Source organism: Arachis duranensis, chromosome 2 (genome assembly GCF_000817695.3).
Source record: "Arachis duranensis cultivar V14167 chromosome 2, aradu.V14167.gnm2.J7QH, whole genome shotgun sequence".
In the NCBI taxonomy this organism is placed as follows: domain Eukaryota; kingdom Viridiplantae; phylum Streptophyta; class Magnoliopsida; order Fabales; family Fabaceae; genus Arachis; species Arachis duranensis.
The window spans coordinates 78,235,336-78,252,662 of NC_029773.3; the positions used below are offsets into that span (position 1 = coordinate 78,235,336).

A 17,327-nucleotide genomic window follows, 5' to 3' on the forward strand; every position below is an offset into this window, starting at 1 on the left:
ATTGAACAAAAGTCAATTTTAAAATTGTTTTATGTTTCCAAAAAAATTTCAATCATTCACGATAAAAAAAAATTAAATGAAATTATTTGGTGTAAAAAATCAAAATCAAATTCTAAAGATAAAGATGTCCTTTTTTTTAAATAACACTTTTAAAAGGTTGTATTAAAATTTATAGTGTAAAAGGAGAAATTTGGAAAATTCTTTAATAATTTTTAATTATTAATTTCACATAAATATTTAAAATATAACGAATTTAAAAATTTTGAAAAAACCAACAAATTCTCCAAAATTCTGATACTCTAACAATAAAACTAGTAAACAAAATTTAACTACTTGAGAGTAATGGGTAAAAATTGATCATATTAAATATATATTAAAATTAATTATTAATATAAAATGTATATTAAAATATAAAATTATATAGTGACTGATTTTGATTTATAGATACATATTTTTTTTTCTCAAAAATAAGAAGCAGCAAAAAGGATAACAGATGATTAATGTAGAGTAACCAGCATCGTTACTGGTAAGAAAGATGAGAGGCGTCGTCCCTCTTCCTCTTCCTCTTCCATTTCCATTTCCGTGGAACTCAACCTCCTCCTTCACTCTCCCCCAACCCAGAACCCCCTTCAACCTCTCAATCCACGCTTCTTCATCACCCACTCCTTCTCCTTCTTCTCCTTCTCCCACGCAAGAGCTCCTCACAGCCAGAGAGAGAAGGCGCCTGAGGAACTCGCGAAGGGAGAACAACGTCTACAACTGGAAGGAAGAGGTGGAAGAGAACTTCATCAAGAAGAAGAAGAAGGAGAAGAAGTCATGGACCGAGCAGCTTAACCTCGATAACCTCGCTGATTTAGGTCCCCAGTGGTGGGTCCTTCGAGTTTCTCGCGTTAAGGCTCACTACACTGCCGAACTTCTAGCTCGCTCCCTCGCTAGAAACTTCCCTGACAAGGAATTCAAGGTTCTTTCTCTTTTTCCTTCGTAATTATTACTAGTATCTTATTATTGTTATTTCTTCTTCTTGTATTTTAGCTTTGTGTGAAAGATTTGTTTTTGGTTTTTAGGGTTGTGAATTTCGTAGAGAATTTCAACTGCATTGGGTGTAGGAAATTTAATTATTAGTTTGTGACTTTGTGTGAATAAGTGGATAAATTAAACAGGATATTTAGTACATGGATTCAAGAGAAAATTGGGATAGTTGGCACCTATTGCGGATAAGATGATAAGACAATAGGGTATATCCTTGGAAGGTTCAGCACTTAGTTTCTGCGGAAAAAGCCCGTTGAAACATGAGTAAAAGGAGTAGTACGGTTGTGTTTGGTTTTGCTTTTGAATAATTGACCTTGATTGATGTAAATTAATTTATGTTTAGATATTTAGTAGTTTAAATGAAAGTGATTTGATTTATGAGTGAAAGTAATGCATTTTCATTTCTCACTTTTTTTTTATTAAGTTGTGAAATCCAGACATGATATCGCATAGGTGAAGTCAACTACCCCCTTAGAATTGATTTTGTCTGCCCCTTCCCTTCCGAGCATACATTAAATTGATGGTGATCTTATAGTAAGAGGAAGGGGACCAAGAAAACTTATAAGGGAAACTATTGGAAACAAAATTGATATTATGGTTTGATTGTAGATATTGTTTTAAAAATCTTTGTGACTTGTGATAGCCATTTTCCTTCATTTGAATATGTTATATTTTACCAATACATGCATGTTTGGAAAACCTTTTGCTGCAGTAGAATCAATTGCCCTCCCCCCATGATTGATTTTTCCCATCATGTTTGGTTTTTCACAATTAAATTGAATTCTTGCCTCTACAATGATTTCTAGAGAAATAAAAGTCTTTCACTTTCTATCAAAATGACTTTTAGGAAACTATCATACCTTACAAAACCAGAAGCTGGCAAGACATAATTTGAATAGAGCCTGACATAGCCAAAATGATTCGTTAAGGAATGATATCTATCATTTAGATTAACTTAGTTTGTGTAGAAGTTTCTCTCCTCAAAGGAAGGAGAAGGTTTAGTAGTAGTATCAATAATTTTTTGGCTAATGAATTTTTGTGTAGCTAAAAGATCTTGTTAATTTGTTATTATTTTGGCTAGGGTGGAATTCTTGTACAGTATTAAGCCCTAAACAACATTGCTGGTTGATGAAATGGAAAGACAAAATGTACCGAGAAATACATACATATATATAAGAAATGACTTCCTTATGATATTTTTTGCTTCTCAGGATGGTATAATGTTTGGTTTCAGGTATACATTCCATCTGTCAATGAGAAAAAGAGGTTGAAAAATGGTTCCCTGTCTGAAAAACCAAAACCCCTGTTCCCAGGATGCATTTTTTTGCGATGTGTACTGAACAAGGAGCTGCATGACTATATAAGAGAGGTTGATGGCATTGGAGGTTTCCTTGGTTCCAGGGTTGGAAGCATGTAAGCATCTTGTGTTTGTATTGAATGCACCGCTTATCTGCACATCTTGCTTGTTGTTTAGAATTATCATACCTAATTGCTGTATTTTTTTTCTCTTTTCCTCAATCAATAAATTGATTCTAAATTTCAAAGGATGATCTGTCTAGATTTCAACTTCAGATGAGTAATATTTTGAGTGATATTCCTTTCTTGCTTCCATTGGTTTGCATAATGATCAGATGGAAAACTGGATACACTGGAGTGGATAGAATTAGAAAAGATGTATATAAGATAGATGATAGAATTTCGTCTTAAATGGTATGGTCGTTTAGATGCTCCAACTAGGATAGTGGATTAGATGAAGGATAGTCCTGTAGCTACTAGCTAGAGGTAAAGGGTAACCGATGAAAATCTTAGAAATTATTAAAAGAGATTTAAATACAAAAATGATTTTCAATAGAGCACTATGGTGGTGGATTATATAAAATTAATACCTGCTTAAGCTCTGATGAAATAAGTTGCTGCTGAATAGCTATGTACATGATTTCAGAATTAAAAAAAACTATTATATAATTTATTCTATGTTCAGCTTAAATGGAAACTAAGTTTCTCAAACATTTGCAGAAAGAGACAGATTAACAGACCAAGGCCGGTTGCTGATGAAGATATCAAAACAGTCTTCAGGCAGGCAAAAGAAGAACAAGAAAAAGCTGATCAAGCATTTGAGGAACAAGAGCGTGGTGCAGTCCAAAACTCTGGGATTCCCAATACGGAGTTAGAACCTGATGAAGTTTCTGATGCTTCTGTTGAGTCTAAGCCTAAAAGACGATCCAGAAAAACTTCTGACCAGCTCAGTGTTCCAGGTAGCAAGCTCTTTGTTCCAGGTTCTACTGTTAGGGTTGTATCTGGAACATTTTCAGGTTTTACCGGCACTCTCAAGAAGCTGAATCGCAAAACCAAAATGGTGAGATGCTTCCTTAAAACGAGTAATTTCTATACATTAACATCAGGTTGTAAGCCTGTTAAGTTGCGTGAATGTGACAAATCATTGTGAATAGGTATTATAGTGGGTATAATGCTGCTTTGGCACCTTGTAATTTCATTGACTGAGGGTCAGTGCATGGAAATTGATTCCAAAAAGAAATCCCTGAATTTTTCACTAGTATTTTTACTCTTGTACCAAACCCTCCCACAATCCATATTAGGATTTACATGATCAAGTGGTAAACAGGCTTGTCCCTTCTCAATGGTCTTGAATTCAAGTCCTGACGACATATGAAGCCTATGCTAGGAGAGGCAGCCACAATTTCTCAAGCTAAATTTGTTGGATTCTTTGTAAACTCAAAAAATAAAATAAAATATGGCTGTGAAAGTCTGATCCCTTAAATTATTGAATTACCTGGTTACGATATTACCTGATTTGTTTTCCTTCCCTTCACTATATTGACTCGATGACCTTTCTCCATGCAGGCGACTGTATATTTTACACTATTTGGGAAGGAGAACATAGCAGATATAGATGTCAGTGAAATTGTTCCAGAGACTAATTGATGCTTGTAAGTTCTGCGCCGTATTTGAAATGCTATGCATCACATTTTCTGCTGTGCTCATAATAGTGTTGGTAGATAGCTTCGGATCGTTGAAATTGGAAGGGAAAATAAAAAGCTTTATAGAGTTACTGGATGCTCTCTCAGCCTTCTCCATTTATGGTTAAGCTGATTTTTTGAAGATATTCATTCTTACCTAGTAGTCTAGCATTGACTTGTGTTATGAGTCATGCATTGCGGATGTTAAGCAATCAGCTACCTTAGTAAGATTAAGACGACATTATGGGAAGTTGCTGTCAGAAGTGTCATGCTCAATTAACGAAATACAACTTTTGAAGCCTGAACTGAGACCCGAGGGACAAAAATCAAAGGTAACAGTTACGATATGCTTTAGCCATTGCTAATACAAGTTTCACGACTGAGTCGCTCATAGTTCTGTTCTGTTGAAGGGAACTGATATCTTGGATAGACTTGGTTATTATTTAAGTTATAAGGCAATAAGGCATGATTGTGTTTGTGATGTAAGTTTTATAACACAGATTTTGATATGATAGCAGTTTTTCTTCTCAATAATGTACATGCTAATTGAATTTGTTTTCTCCTCCTTTTTCTTCCAAAGTACCTTTCGCTCAGTGCAATTTCCCAGCACTTCTGTGTATTAACTGTTGCAAGTAATTAAGATACACCATCATTTGCTGGATTGTCTAATGTGATGAGCATTTGTTGATTTTCTTTTGGCATTGCTCACATGTAAACATAGCAAGATATATTCTCAAATTTGTGGAAACCACATTCATCAACATTGGTTTGCAATCTGTATATGCTCCACAGTGGAGATTACTTGCATGTTTTTTGTAGACTCCTTATCAATTGCTTGTTTTTATTTATTATATTTAAACTTAATATAAAAAAATTAAACAAAACAAAATAAAATAAACTAAAAGGAAGGTGTTAGCTATGGTGAAGATGACATTCTATCGTCACATGAAGAAAATGAGATCTACGGTAAAGAACTAAAGATAGATGACACATACAGGAGTTTACCATAAATCTAATAACAAATGATGCATCTAATATTTTTCTCCTCACTTCCCAAACTACCCTTGTCTTCCTTCATAGTTCCAAAGCCATCCTCTTCACCATCAATGTCCAAGTACGCAAAAAAAGCTATAGAATATCGCTACAAAAATTAGAAGTATTAGATCTAAGGGTACTCTCTTCTATATGCATCTATCTTTATCATAGATGTCATTTTCTTCACGTGAAGTAAAATTTGCCTTCTTCCTTAGCAAACAACAAAAAGTAAAGAATGGATGATTGATAATGTTATTTTTTTAATCATGCATTATATATATTATAAAGAATAAAAAATATGCAAATACTTTCCTTGTAGAACAACCCTTTCCTCATCTAAATTAGATTCAGATTTCTCTTTCTACAGCTTTATAAATTTTATCTCATATTTATTAAATTTTCCAACTCCACTACTAGATTGGGGTCGTGGTGACTAGCTAGCTGCGATAATTTCCATAAAGTTCAAACTTAAGTGGCAACAAAAAGATAATAATAATAATAAAACAGAATATTCAAGAATCAAGACAATTATTGGTAGCATGCCCTACACTTTCAATTCGTATACTAGATTCGTTTTTCTTAATTTTTTATTATAAGCTATGGTCTATCTGAATCATGAGGGAAATTCATCTTTATGCTTCTTCAAAAAAGCTGCTCTTTACTTTTATTGACATAATCAGATAATCTTTTCTAGGGTAACAAAGTTCAATTGAAGCCCTCAAAAGATGGAAAAGGAGACTTTCATTAAAGCTTTTTATTCATTTTACAAGCAATAATGCAGTGTCCTGGAATGCCTTTATACCAGGCAGCTGGGAGGGGCAGCTGCTCAACATGCAATGTTATTGACTTATTGGCCTCCACTAAAGAAATAAATTCTATTGTAATGCAATTTAACATATATTTATACTTCGTATCATATAAATATAAATTTATTTTGAGTTTGTCTTTTTAAACTTTTAATATTGATTTTTAGTCCCTCTTTTTTCCATTTTTTCTGTTTTAGCCCCCCTATCGTTCAGAATTTTGATATTATAAGTATTTAAAATTGGGATAACTGAGGCCGATTCTATTGTCAATCAAAACCCCTCTCAGTTGGCCAGCGCCACTCTCTTCGTTCCCTCCGAAAACAGCATCAAAGAGACACAGTCCTCTTGTTAACCGAACCAGCCATCAAGCCAGGGAAACTAGAGGACAAGTAAACTGTAACAAATTATCATCACGATGATAAAAACTTGTTTTTGAATATGATGAAAAACTGCAGAAGTAGAAGAATATAGTGAATTAGTTCATAGTACTTGATGCTGTACATATTTGTCAAAATTCTAGCTTTGACTATGTCTCTTTCTGTGCTTAGAATCTAGCTTAGTTAACTCCCTATACTTATGCTTAAGCATCCCATATAACAACAATGATCATCACTTCATCAGTCACAATATCACATATTAACAATAAACAAATGCTATATTAGATATAATCAAGGTAGAACCGACTATAAAATGGAAAAATAAGATGTAGCTGTAGTTTGAATTGCACTATCTTGAAAGCAAATCCAAAATAACAGGTATACATGATTGTATAAAATCAAATAGAATACAATGTCTTTATACCCTAAACTCTATCACAAAATTGGAGGAAAATGATATATGCTCTGTCATATAATAATTGACGATTTTCAACAAGAGGGGTGATAAAATGGCAGCAGACCCAAGGTTTCTCATGAACTCCACAAACGTCCTACATTAAACCTTTCATACAGTACCGGAGTTAAACACATGGAGATCCAGTAAAGTATTGTAATGGCCCTTCTCAATTTCCTCCTCCTTTACTCCATGAATAATAAGGGTCTCAATGATTAAGTCTTCCCAATCAACATCATCAACTACCATTCCTCTTCTCTTCTTGCTTTTTTTCTCAGGATCAACCATGCAATTAACAGTACCATTGGCATCTAAGGGGTGCATAATTTTTTCTATCCGCAACTTAGCAGCATTGATCCTTTCCCGCCTCATTCGACATTTCACCTGCCCAGCAACAAAAGATGGTGGCATTGTATCCACTCCAACATCCTTCTCTAGTAATTGTTTGAGTAGAAGCTTTTTGCTCAGCTCTGATTTCCCCTCCCACCACTCCCAGCAATCCCGAATATCAAATTTGAACGTACTCCTTTTATGAGCATTTTCACCACTTCTTGAATTATAAGCAGAAGGATTCTCATTCAGAAATTCCCTATACATCATGGACAAACATTCAGGTGAAATCTCCATCCTATCCACATCCTCAATACCAGGTCTCTCAACATCACTTTGCGTTGAAAAATACTGAGAATCGTTTTGGGAGCTTGTGCCACCAGTCCTGGATTCAGTGTACGCATTATTTTGTCTCAAACACTCCTTAATGACATCCTCCATATTCAAACCAAGCTCATCAAGACTCTTCCTCTTTTCCCCTGGTCTTGCCATGGACTTCTTCTCCATGTATTGAATCAAAAATGGCGCATTCTTAACTATGTTCTTGGTAGTAACATCCTTTCCCCATGGCAACACTTGCGCAGCCTTCACCAGCGTCTCGAGGAGCTCCTTGTACCTAGCTCGACAAGTGGAAACCGCAGCATGAACCTCCATAGCTAGTTCCTCAATCCTCACCTCAACTTGATTCAACTCTGCCACGAAAACCAAAACCGCAACCACCAAAGGAAGCGGCCTGCGCCCCGTACTCAAGAACCACTTCACGGCACACTGTATCAAGAACACACCCTGCTTCTTCATCGTGTCCAGCTTACTGCCATCAACATCTTCAAAACAATGTGAATTCTTGAGAGTCCTTTCCAACGAATGCACTATATCAAACTCAGGAAAATCAGACCTCAAATCCAAAAAATCAACAACACGAAGAATCATCCTGCCAAGCTCATAGACATCACACCCAACAGCAGAGGCAACTTCCGCCATGGGCAAAGGTCGATCATCCTTTCGCATAACAACATAAGCACAGGAGCCAATCAAAACGGAAAACCAATTGCCTTGCCCAAACTCACCCTCAGTGATATCAGAAATCATGGATCGAATCTCATTGCTCTTGGAACCTAAGCCTAACCTAGAAGTTAACTCGTCAATTAAACTATTGGCAGCAAAGTGTTTCCTTTCTTTGTAAGTGTAGACACTACCTGAACCGGTGGTTCCAAGTCTGATGAAGGTGCCCTGAATGCCGGTGATTCCGCCGATTTGGGCGTCGAATTGATCGAACGGTTGGATGGCACCGCAAGTAGAACATGCCAGCTGGCCAGTTATATCGTCACGGGAAAACGAGGTTTTGTTACACTCCGCACAGGCGCGAGAGCTCGACATTGAAGCAGCCCGCTTAGGCAAGGGCGAATCGGACAGGTAAGGCGGCGTTCTCGGAGCCCACGGCGGGAGCAGAAGCAGAAGAGCCACGAAAGGGAGTGAGACTGAGAGGGAAACGCTAGGGTTGCCGTTTTGGAATTTTCCCCTTTTTCTTTTTATTTTATTTATTTATAAATTTTTAACAATTTAAAAAATGTATCTTGATTTTGATAGATTAAACATTTAAATCCATATATTTTTTTTTTGAATTTTGCCAACACATGTTAATATACTAAGTGTTAGGTGCTATTATTTTGATAAAAAAAAATTTTATTAAAAAAATATCTTTTTTGAGAAGTTGTAATTTATATTTTTTTAAATTTTTTTCTTAAAAAAAAAGATGTTTTTCATGTAATAAATAAACAAAAAAATACTTTTATATTGTTATACTCAAACATAATTGATAAATAAAAAAATCTTTTTGCATAAGATATCCAAACATAAAATTACTTTTACTTTTTCATAAAATCTTTTAAAAAAATAACTCGAAAAAATATCTTTTCTTACAAGCTCACCTAAACAAATCCTAAGATTTGGTTTGATAAAGCTTTTACTTTTTGAAAGTAGCTTAAAAAGCTGTCTATTTTTGAGTTTGGTAAAATCAAATTAAAAATGACTTTTAATAAGCACAAGCACCACAATTGTGTTTATAACGAAGAATAATTTCTTTTTTCAAATTCTTTAAAATTTTATATAATATTTTAAAATAAAATAATTTTAAAATAAAAAATTATTTTATATATTGGCTCACTTTTACAGATCACAAAAAATGAGACATATATCTCAAATAAACTACTCTTATGATTATATATATATATATTTACATATGTATATACATGTTGTTATTATAATTTTGACTAATGTTCATGCAAGAAAAATTTTATGATTGATTTTTATAAACCAAGTCAACCTCTTTACATTTCAAAGAACAGATAAAAAACAAACAAACATCATAGATCTACTGGAAAATACAAAAACAACGCACAAAAAAATAATATAAATAGATAGAAGTTCATACCTAATTTGTGATAGAGATGTATTTGTATTGAAATTTGTGAAGATTAGGTTGAAAAATAAAAAAATATATGAAGATCGTGTTAGAATTTGTGAAGGTTAGGATGAGAAGTTAAAAATATATAAGAATTTCAATGGTAATATAATAGCGAAAAATATGTGCCGGAAAATAAATAAAATTTGATAAGCACAAGTCAGTTTTGAAAAGCTCCCGGTTATGTGCTTTCAAAAGCACCAATAACTTTTAAAAATGGCAAACACAATACTTGGACTTTTTAATTTACTAAGCGCAAAATGAGGTGCTTGTGCTTTTAAAAAGTACAGGCACCTCTTAAGAGGGTTTTATTGAAAACGTGAGAAAACACAGGGAAGGGAGAAATCTTTTTTTAGTTTTAACTCTACCATATAGAAGAAATAAAAAAGAACCATCTAAATTGAAGACATTTCCATTTGTTTTGATAGACGGAGACGGAATTGTTATAGCTGATGTTCTTTTTCGAAGAGCAGAATCGAAGTATAGTGATATTCCTTTTTATTTCTCATCAAACGAATGGCATCTTCTTCTGAAAATTCTAGCTATTCTTAACATGATATTCGGGAATCTCATTGCTATTACCCAAAAAACTTTATCGACCTAAGCCTAAGAGTCGAAGTTTTTAAATTTTTTATTTCAATAAATACATAATAAATAAATTTAAAAATTAAAATCATAAAATTTTTTATATAAAAACTGGCATTAAAAAGTCTTGAATCCGGTCCTGTTCTGGTATATCCGGTTTAGCAGCAAACCGGTTTAAAAAAAAAAACCTCCCCCCTTAAAACAAAGGTCGAAGGACGAAGCCGATTAGCCGAAGGTGTTTTCTTACTCAAAAAATAAATAAAGGAAAAGTATAAGGAGTCAATGGTCTAAACGTATAATGTGTACAATGAAGGTTTAGGAAGTATTAGAGATATGACCATTAGTATTACATTGTCCTGTCAGGTTATGTTTTTGGGATGAGTGGGTTCATGACATGATATTAGAGTTCTAGATCCGAAAGGTTAAGGGTTCGATCTTTGGTAAATTCCAAAATCAACTTAAATTTTTAGGATGAGTGATTTTATGACATGAGATGTTTATTATCTTTGGTATTCGGATAGTTATTCTGGATAGTGTGGGTGATGTTCATTTTATTCATAGACCAAAAATTTAGCTCATTGTACACATTGTACACTTAGATCATTGACTCCTTAGCACTACCTATAAATAAATAAATAAATAAAATAATAAATTATCTATTAATATAGTGAGACAATTTTTTTAAAATTAGTTTGATAATTAAACACAATGCAAAATATAAAAATCACAACATTATCAAAATATCAATGCTATCTCTATTTTCTTCTCGCTATCTCTAATCAACACTGCACTTCTATCATTGTTTGCCAAAGCAACAATCCAAATCCAAGAAATGATCCTAACTACTATGTGACTGTCAATTCTTGCTTGTAAGTAGAGTCTTTTTTTTTTTTTTCACTTGTGCATTGCATCATTGTAACTCTGTTACTACTAGTTTAGATTTGTTTTTAATAATTAATTAGAGTAATCAACCACTTAATTGTATTTATGGAATTGATTCAGTTAACTCTAATAAAAAAAATTTATTATTGAGTTCGTTAAAAATTTTGCTTCTTTTATATAAGAATAGAAAAACCTATTAGAACCAACGGAACCAATCTCATAAATACAATTAAGCGATTGAATACTTCAATTAATTAAAAATAAATATAAAGCACTAGGCATATGTTACATTCTCCTGTACAGTACTTACATAAACTAGTTTTTGTCACCTCTATGGTAGTGTTTGTTTTGGGGGACAGGACATAGAGATATGGACAACACTGGTTTAAAAAGTGTTTGAAAGCAGAGACATGGACAGTGGATATATTGTCTTCGAGACAGTTTTTTATACTTTTGCGTCCACTCTTTCACGAAGGACAATGATGGACACAGGATTTGGAAGAGTGGACACGGGCAATTTTATAAATTTCAGAAATACTTTTTTTTTATTGTTCTTTCTCTATCTCTTTCTTTTCCAGGTACTCTTTTCTTTTTGTAGAATTTTTGATTGGGGGTAGATAATTTTTTTTTTTTATCGTTTTACTTCAATACCATTTTAACCTTATATTATATTATTTGATTTGTAATAAAAATAATAACAAAAATAATTAATCTTAAAATTTTTGAAAGATAAATATTATCAAAAGTAAAATTGATCTTTTAAAATGCTAAAAAATAATTTATAAATTGTAATTGACTTTATATAATTTAAAGAAAAATTAGTTTTTTATAAAGAAAAATTAGTTTTTAGACAAAAAAAATTAGTTTTTTTTTAATAAAAATATATTTTTATATGCAAAAACTAATTGTTTTTTCATGTAAAAATGAATTTTTTTTAAAATTAATTTTTTTATTTAAAATTAATTTGGCTTATTAACTTAAACAAAAATTTTTATTAATCAAACTCAAATTTATTTTTTTTAATCTTAATCATATGTATTTCTACATATTAATAATAAATTTTAAAATAAAATAATTATATTTATAAATTTTATTTTAATATAAATACTAATATATTTTTTTATTAAAATTTTTTGCCTCTTCAAATATTTTTTTCAAGTTTCGTCTGTACTTCTAGTACTCTTATTTTTTATTAAATTAATTTGTATTGATGTAGAAAATTTGGAATTACAGGACTATTTTAGTCATTTTATATAATATTTTAGTCTTGTCCATGTGTATCCAAACATAATACTAGACATTACATTAATGTCTTGTCCATCGTATCCAAACACAATATACAAAAGATAATTTTGCAGCCTATGCGAACGATGTCCTTACAAAAATTAGCATAGGTAAAAGATCCATATATTTTTATGTTTTAGTGTCTTAGTAGTACATAAATTTTGTATATTAATCTATCATTTCTTTAGTAACGTCTTTTTCTTTTCTTTAAAAACCAAACATAAACATCTATTAAACAAACTGCCTAAATTCACATACATTTTATGAGATAAGCTTTAAAGCTTTTTACCACAGGTGTTAATCACTTAATCCAGTCAATACTACATTAAAAACAGAAAAAATTTTAATATAAGAGGATATTTTTTCAAAACACAACTAGGTTACTGGTTCCACATTTAAAGCAGTTTGGCCTTTGGTACAAGTCCAGTATTGTTGTGTTATAGAAGGCGAAACAGAGGGACTAGGAAAGCGAAATAACATAAAGAGAGAATTGGGATAACTGAGGCAATTCTATTGCCAACCAGTGTGTGGTTGTGACCCTTCATCCCTTTTTGCATTTGCATTCACACATTTTTCATTGTTTGCAGGGACAAGGTGTGATGGAATCACAGAAAGCATTAACTGTGGATAACAAGATACCAAAAAACAAAAGAGGAAACTCCATGTCTCCATGTCCATCCTCCAACGTTTGAAAAATTGCAAGATTTTTATTACAACACAAAGAAGAGATGGAGATCTTTTTTATTTTAATGTAACATGGGGCTACTTTTTTACATATGGATCATTTTTATATGAAATACGAAAATATTTAATTATTGAGTACTGCTAGAGAGTTAATGGTCTAAGCGTAAAATGTGTAAAATGGGCTAAATCTTTAGACCATGAATAAAATAAATATCACCCATTCTATCTAGTCATCCAGATACCAGGGATAATAACCATCTCATGTCATAAAATCACGCATCCCAAAAGTTTAAACTGATTTTGGAGTTCACCAAGGATTATATTCTTGATCTTTCGGATCTAGAACCCTAATACCATGTCATGAACCCATTCATTCCAAAAATAATTCACCAATGATTGTATTCTTAACCTTTCGGATCTAGAACCCTAATACCATGTCATGAACCCACTCATCCCAAAAGCGTAACCTGACAGGACAATGTAACACTAATGGTCATATCTTTAATACTTTCTAAACCTCCATTATACACATTATACGCTTAGACCATTGGTTTCTTATACTTTTTCTTAATTATTTTAGTGTTTTATATTATTATAGTATCAGTATAAAATGTCTGTGATGTTTTGTAAAAAAAAAAAATATATTTTAGTGTTTAACTATTACATAGTATGTCTTGAACCCATGACAATCTGTCTTTTCATTTTCAAGGTCAACAACATCCCATGATAAGTATCCTCTTAAATCCCTATCATTCTGTTTGCCAAACCACGTGGCTATGCTGTGATATAATCCTCTATCATTCATAATTTAATATCATCAACAATAATTATTATTTTCTCAAAAAATAAAATAAAATTAATTTGGGGTATCCCATTTTAACTTAAGCATGTGAACTTCTCAACAATATATTCAACAATCAACATCCTTTCTATACTCCTTGAAACTCTTAAAAGGAATGCTCTAACTTATTTTATGAGCTGTTAAATTTTGGTCTTATATCACATACAATAAAAATAATATATAATTCATTAATTCGTTAGCCACCCCCAAGAAGCTAAGTGTCATGATCTTCATTTGATTTCAGCATCTTCTTTTTTGTCGTTGTTTAATATATATACTAAGAAAATAATTATTGTTTCTATATTATTTTGATACAAAGACAGATTTCATTAACTTTAGCAAATAATTTTCAAAAATAAAAATAAAATTTTGGTCCGCCACATTTTTTACTAATAATAACAAAGCCACTCAAATAAAGACGTTTAAAACGTCTTTTTTAAATATATTTTTTAGTAATTAAAATTTAACATATATAATCAATTAAATTGTATTATTTTGTCAAAATTAGACTAAATAAATTAATTTAACTGAAAAATTAGTGAATCAAATCTTAAACTGATCTAAATTAATATTATTTTTTATAGAAAATAACTACAATACTCTTATTATAGAAAATAATTAAAATATTCCTATTATATATATATATTAATTTTAAAAATTATAAATTCTAGTCTTTTACTTCTCTGCCATTATAATATTTATTTAATCTAATTTTAATAAAAATAACATGATTTAATTAATTATATGTATTAAATTTTAATTAATAAAAAATATTTTTAAAAAGAATATTTTAAACGTCTTTATTCGAATAATTCTTGCTAACTACCATGACATGACGTTGAAACCAATATCATCAACTTTCACTACCTATAAAACACGATAGTATTGTAACCCATAAAATATGCATGTCACGTATATATAATTATATGGAAAAGTATAGGGTAACTAATATATTATCTGCTAATTTATTATAAAATATATTTATAAAGACACTTTTATTAAACACAGTTATAAAAAAGACATTTTTATTAGACACATTCACAAAAACACTTCTATTAAACATAATTATAAATAAGAATTGGCAGATGTTGGTAAAAATGGTGGTAATAACGTAACAGAGTTGTAATTATATAGGGACTTTTTTGACAGGTAATATATACAGGGAAGTTAAGTTTCATCTAAATATGTAGAGAAACAACGTTAGTTAGATGAAGCAAATTTTATTCTACTGTCTTTTCTTATCTGTTTCATGGTAGTTTAATTTGTTTATTTCTATCTGTTTTGATCTCCCATATTTTCAAATTAAGTAAAGTGTTCTGAATTGTTGGTGGTAGTGGAGAAGGATTTCTGATATGGCTTCAACATTAGCCAATAATCAAGAAAAGATGGTCATTATGAGGATTCTGAACTACCAAACTGCAGAAAAAGTCTAATTGAAAATCTTGGCCAAAAATGATCTCTATAATTGTGTTTTCTTGTTTTAATAATTTGTTCACTATCTTCAAGAAAATTGCATTTGTTTAATCCTCTTCAAGTTTTAGGAATGCCCATTTATTTTTTATTGTTGACTTTTTATGGTTTCTATTGTATTATTTTTTACATCCGTAAAAACTCTTGTTTTTTTTTAAATGAGTTTAATTTTGATGAATAAATAATAAAAAAATATTTTATTAAATTTAAAAATAGATATAAAAGTTAGAATCAAATAAAAGATGACAGAAAAAAGTATAAAATTTGACTTAAAAAAAAAGCATGGCAGAGTTATGAAGTTATGATCAGGGACGGGCTATAGGGGCGAGCGAATAGTGCCTCAACCTTCTAAAATTTTAAAAATTATAGTTATATATGAGATATGTATTTAAAGAAATAAAAAATATTGTGTAATTTAATAGTTTTATATATTATTTTTTATTATGTGATTAATTTATATTTTAATTATTTAATTTATTAATTTTTTTATTTAACTAATTTAATATCATATTTTTAAGTCTTTGTATCTTTTAAATTAACCAAATTTAGTCTTTATTGTTACATAAGGAAATTAGTAACAAATTGGATTATTATACCCATTTTTTATAAAGATTTGGTTTTAGAATAAATTGGTTGAACATTATGCTGCCAAAGTAGCCTCTTTTGTGAAAATTGATTTATTCAAAACATAAGGAATATGATGTTATGTAATTCATGCAAATATTGGTCGGCCCAAATGAAGGTCTATATTTGGCCGAATTACATACACATATTGATAGTAAATACATGTTTGGGTAACTAATTAAGAATAAAGTAATGTTTATTATTTATGCAAACAATAATCGGCCCAAAGGAAGTTTATTGTTTGGCCAAATAATAAGCATTGCATACTTCTGTTATTTTCTATTAATTATGCAGTCAATAATCGGCCCAAAGGAAGGTTATTGTTTGGCCAATTAATAGAAAATATATGCGGTAATAAATAGGTTGCGAAGTTTAAGTTTTCATGTGCGCATTAAGTCGGTCCAAAGAAAGGCTTAATGTGTGACAGGAATTTTAACAATATTTGATTACTGCAATGAGAGTATCACTTACAGTTAATTTTTCTATCCAAAGATTGAAAATTAATGTTGTGCTAGATATCTCAATATGGATTTTTTTCATTAATTAATTAATGTTTACTGCATGTTCTTTTTGTTCTATTCTAGAAACTATGGCTTCAGCTACCAATGTTTCTGCACAAATTAGCAGTATTCCTATGCTGAATGGTTCAAACTTTAAAGTTTGGAAAGATACCGTAAAGATTGTCCTTGGTTGTATGGATCTGGATATAGCTCTTCGAGAGGAGAAACCTACTTCCACTCCGGAAAATTTCAATGAGGTTAAAATAGAGAAGTGGGAAAGATCCAATCGAATGAGCATTATGATCATGAAACGCTCAATTACTGAGGATAAAGATGCCAAACAGTTCCTAAAAGATGTTGAGAAATTCTTTACTAAGAAATTCAGTGCTCACATGGCTTTATCTTCTCAGTATAAAAGAAAGCGTGATACTACTGCGGATGCGCCTTCTCAGCAGAAAAGGCTAAGAAACAGGATCAAGTTTCAACCTGTTTCTTCTGTAAGAAGGTGGGACACATGAAGAAGGATTGTACCAAATATGCCACTTGGCGTGTGAAGAATGGTATAATTCTCACTTTCGTTTGTTCTGAGGCTAGTTTAAGTTATGCACCTGTTGATACTTGGTGGGTAGATTCTGCTGCTACTACTCATGTAAGTGTCATTATGCAGGGTTGCATGTGGAGTCGACCGCCAAGTGATGCTGAAAGATACATCTACGTGGCAGACGGCAATATAGTTGCAGTCGAAGCTATAGGAACCTTTAGATTATGTTCCACGAGTGGATTTTATTTGGATTTATTAGAGACATTTTATGTACCGTCATTTAGACGAAATTTAGTTTCTGTTCCTTGTTTGGAGAAATCAGGTTATTTTTGTTCATTTAGAAACAATAGAGTTAGTCTCTTTTATAATTCAAATAATATATACTCTGGTCGTTTGATGGATAATCTATATAGGTTTGACTTGAATTTCTATAATAATAAAATATT

General features: G+C 31.3%; 2 protein-coding genes across 2 annotated transcripts; one reads left to right on the forward strand and one right to left on the reverse strand.

The window, feature by feature from the left end:
- Nucleotides 1-485: 485 nt before the first annotated feature.
- LOC107474977 (uncharacterized) lies at nucleotides 486-4,676 on the forward strand. The gene is made up of 4 exons (XM_016094619.3): nucleotides 486-961; nucleotides 2,264-2,442; nucleotides 3,046-3,385; nucleotides 3,892-4,676. Exons 1-4 carry the CDS (start codon nucleotides 536-538, stop codon nucleotides 3,970-3,972), a joined length of 1,026 nt encoding a protein of 341 aa, XP_015950105.1. The 5' UTR covers nucleotides 486-535; the 3' UTR covers nucleotides 3,973-4,676.
- Nucleotides 4,677-6,585: 1,909 nt separating this feature from the next.
- Nucleotides 6,586-8,510, reverse strand: LOC107474976 (plant-specific TFIIB-related protein PTF2). The gene has a single exon (XM_016094617.3). The coding sequence runs from the start codon at nucleotides 8,384-8,386 to the stop codon at nucleotides 6,791-6,793; it is 1,596 nt and encodes a 531-aa protein (XP_015950103.1). The 5' UTR covers nucleotides 8,387-8,510; the 3' UTR covers nucleotides 6,586-6,790.
- Between the last annotated feature and the right edge of the window lie 8,817 nt (nucleotides 8,511-17,327).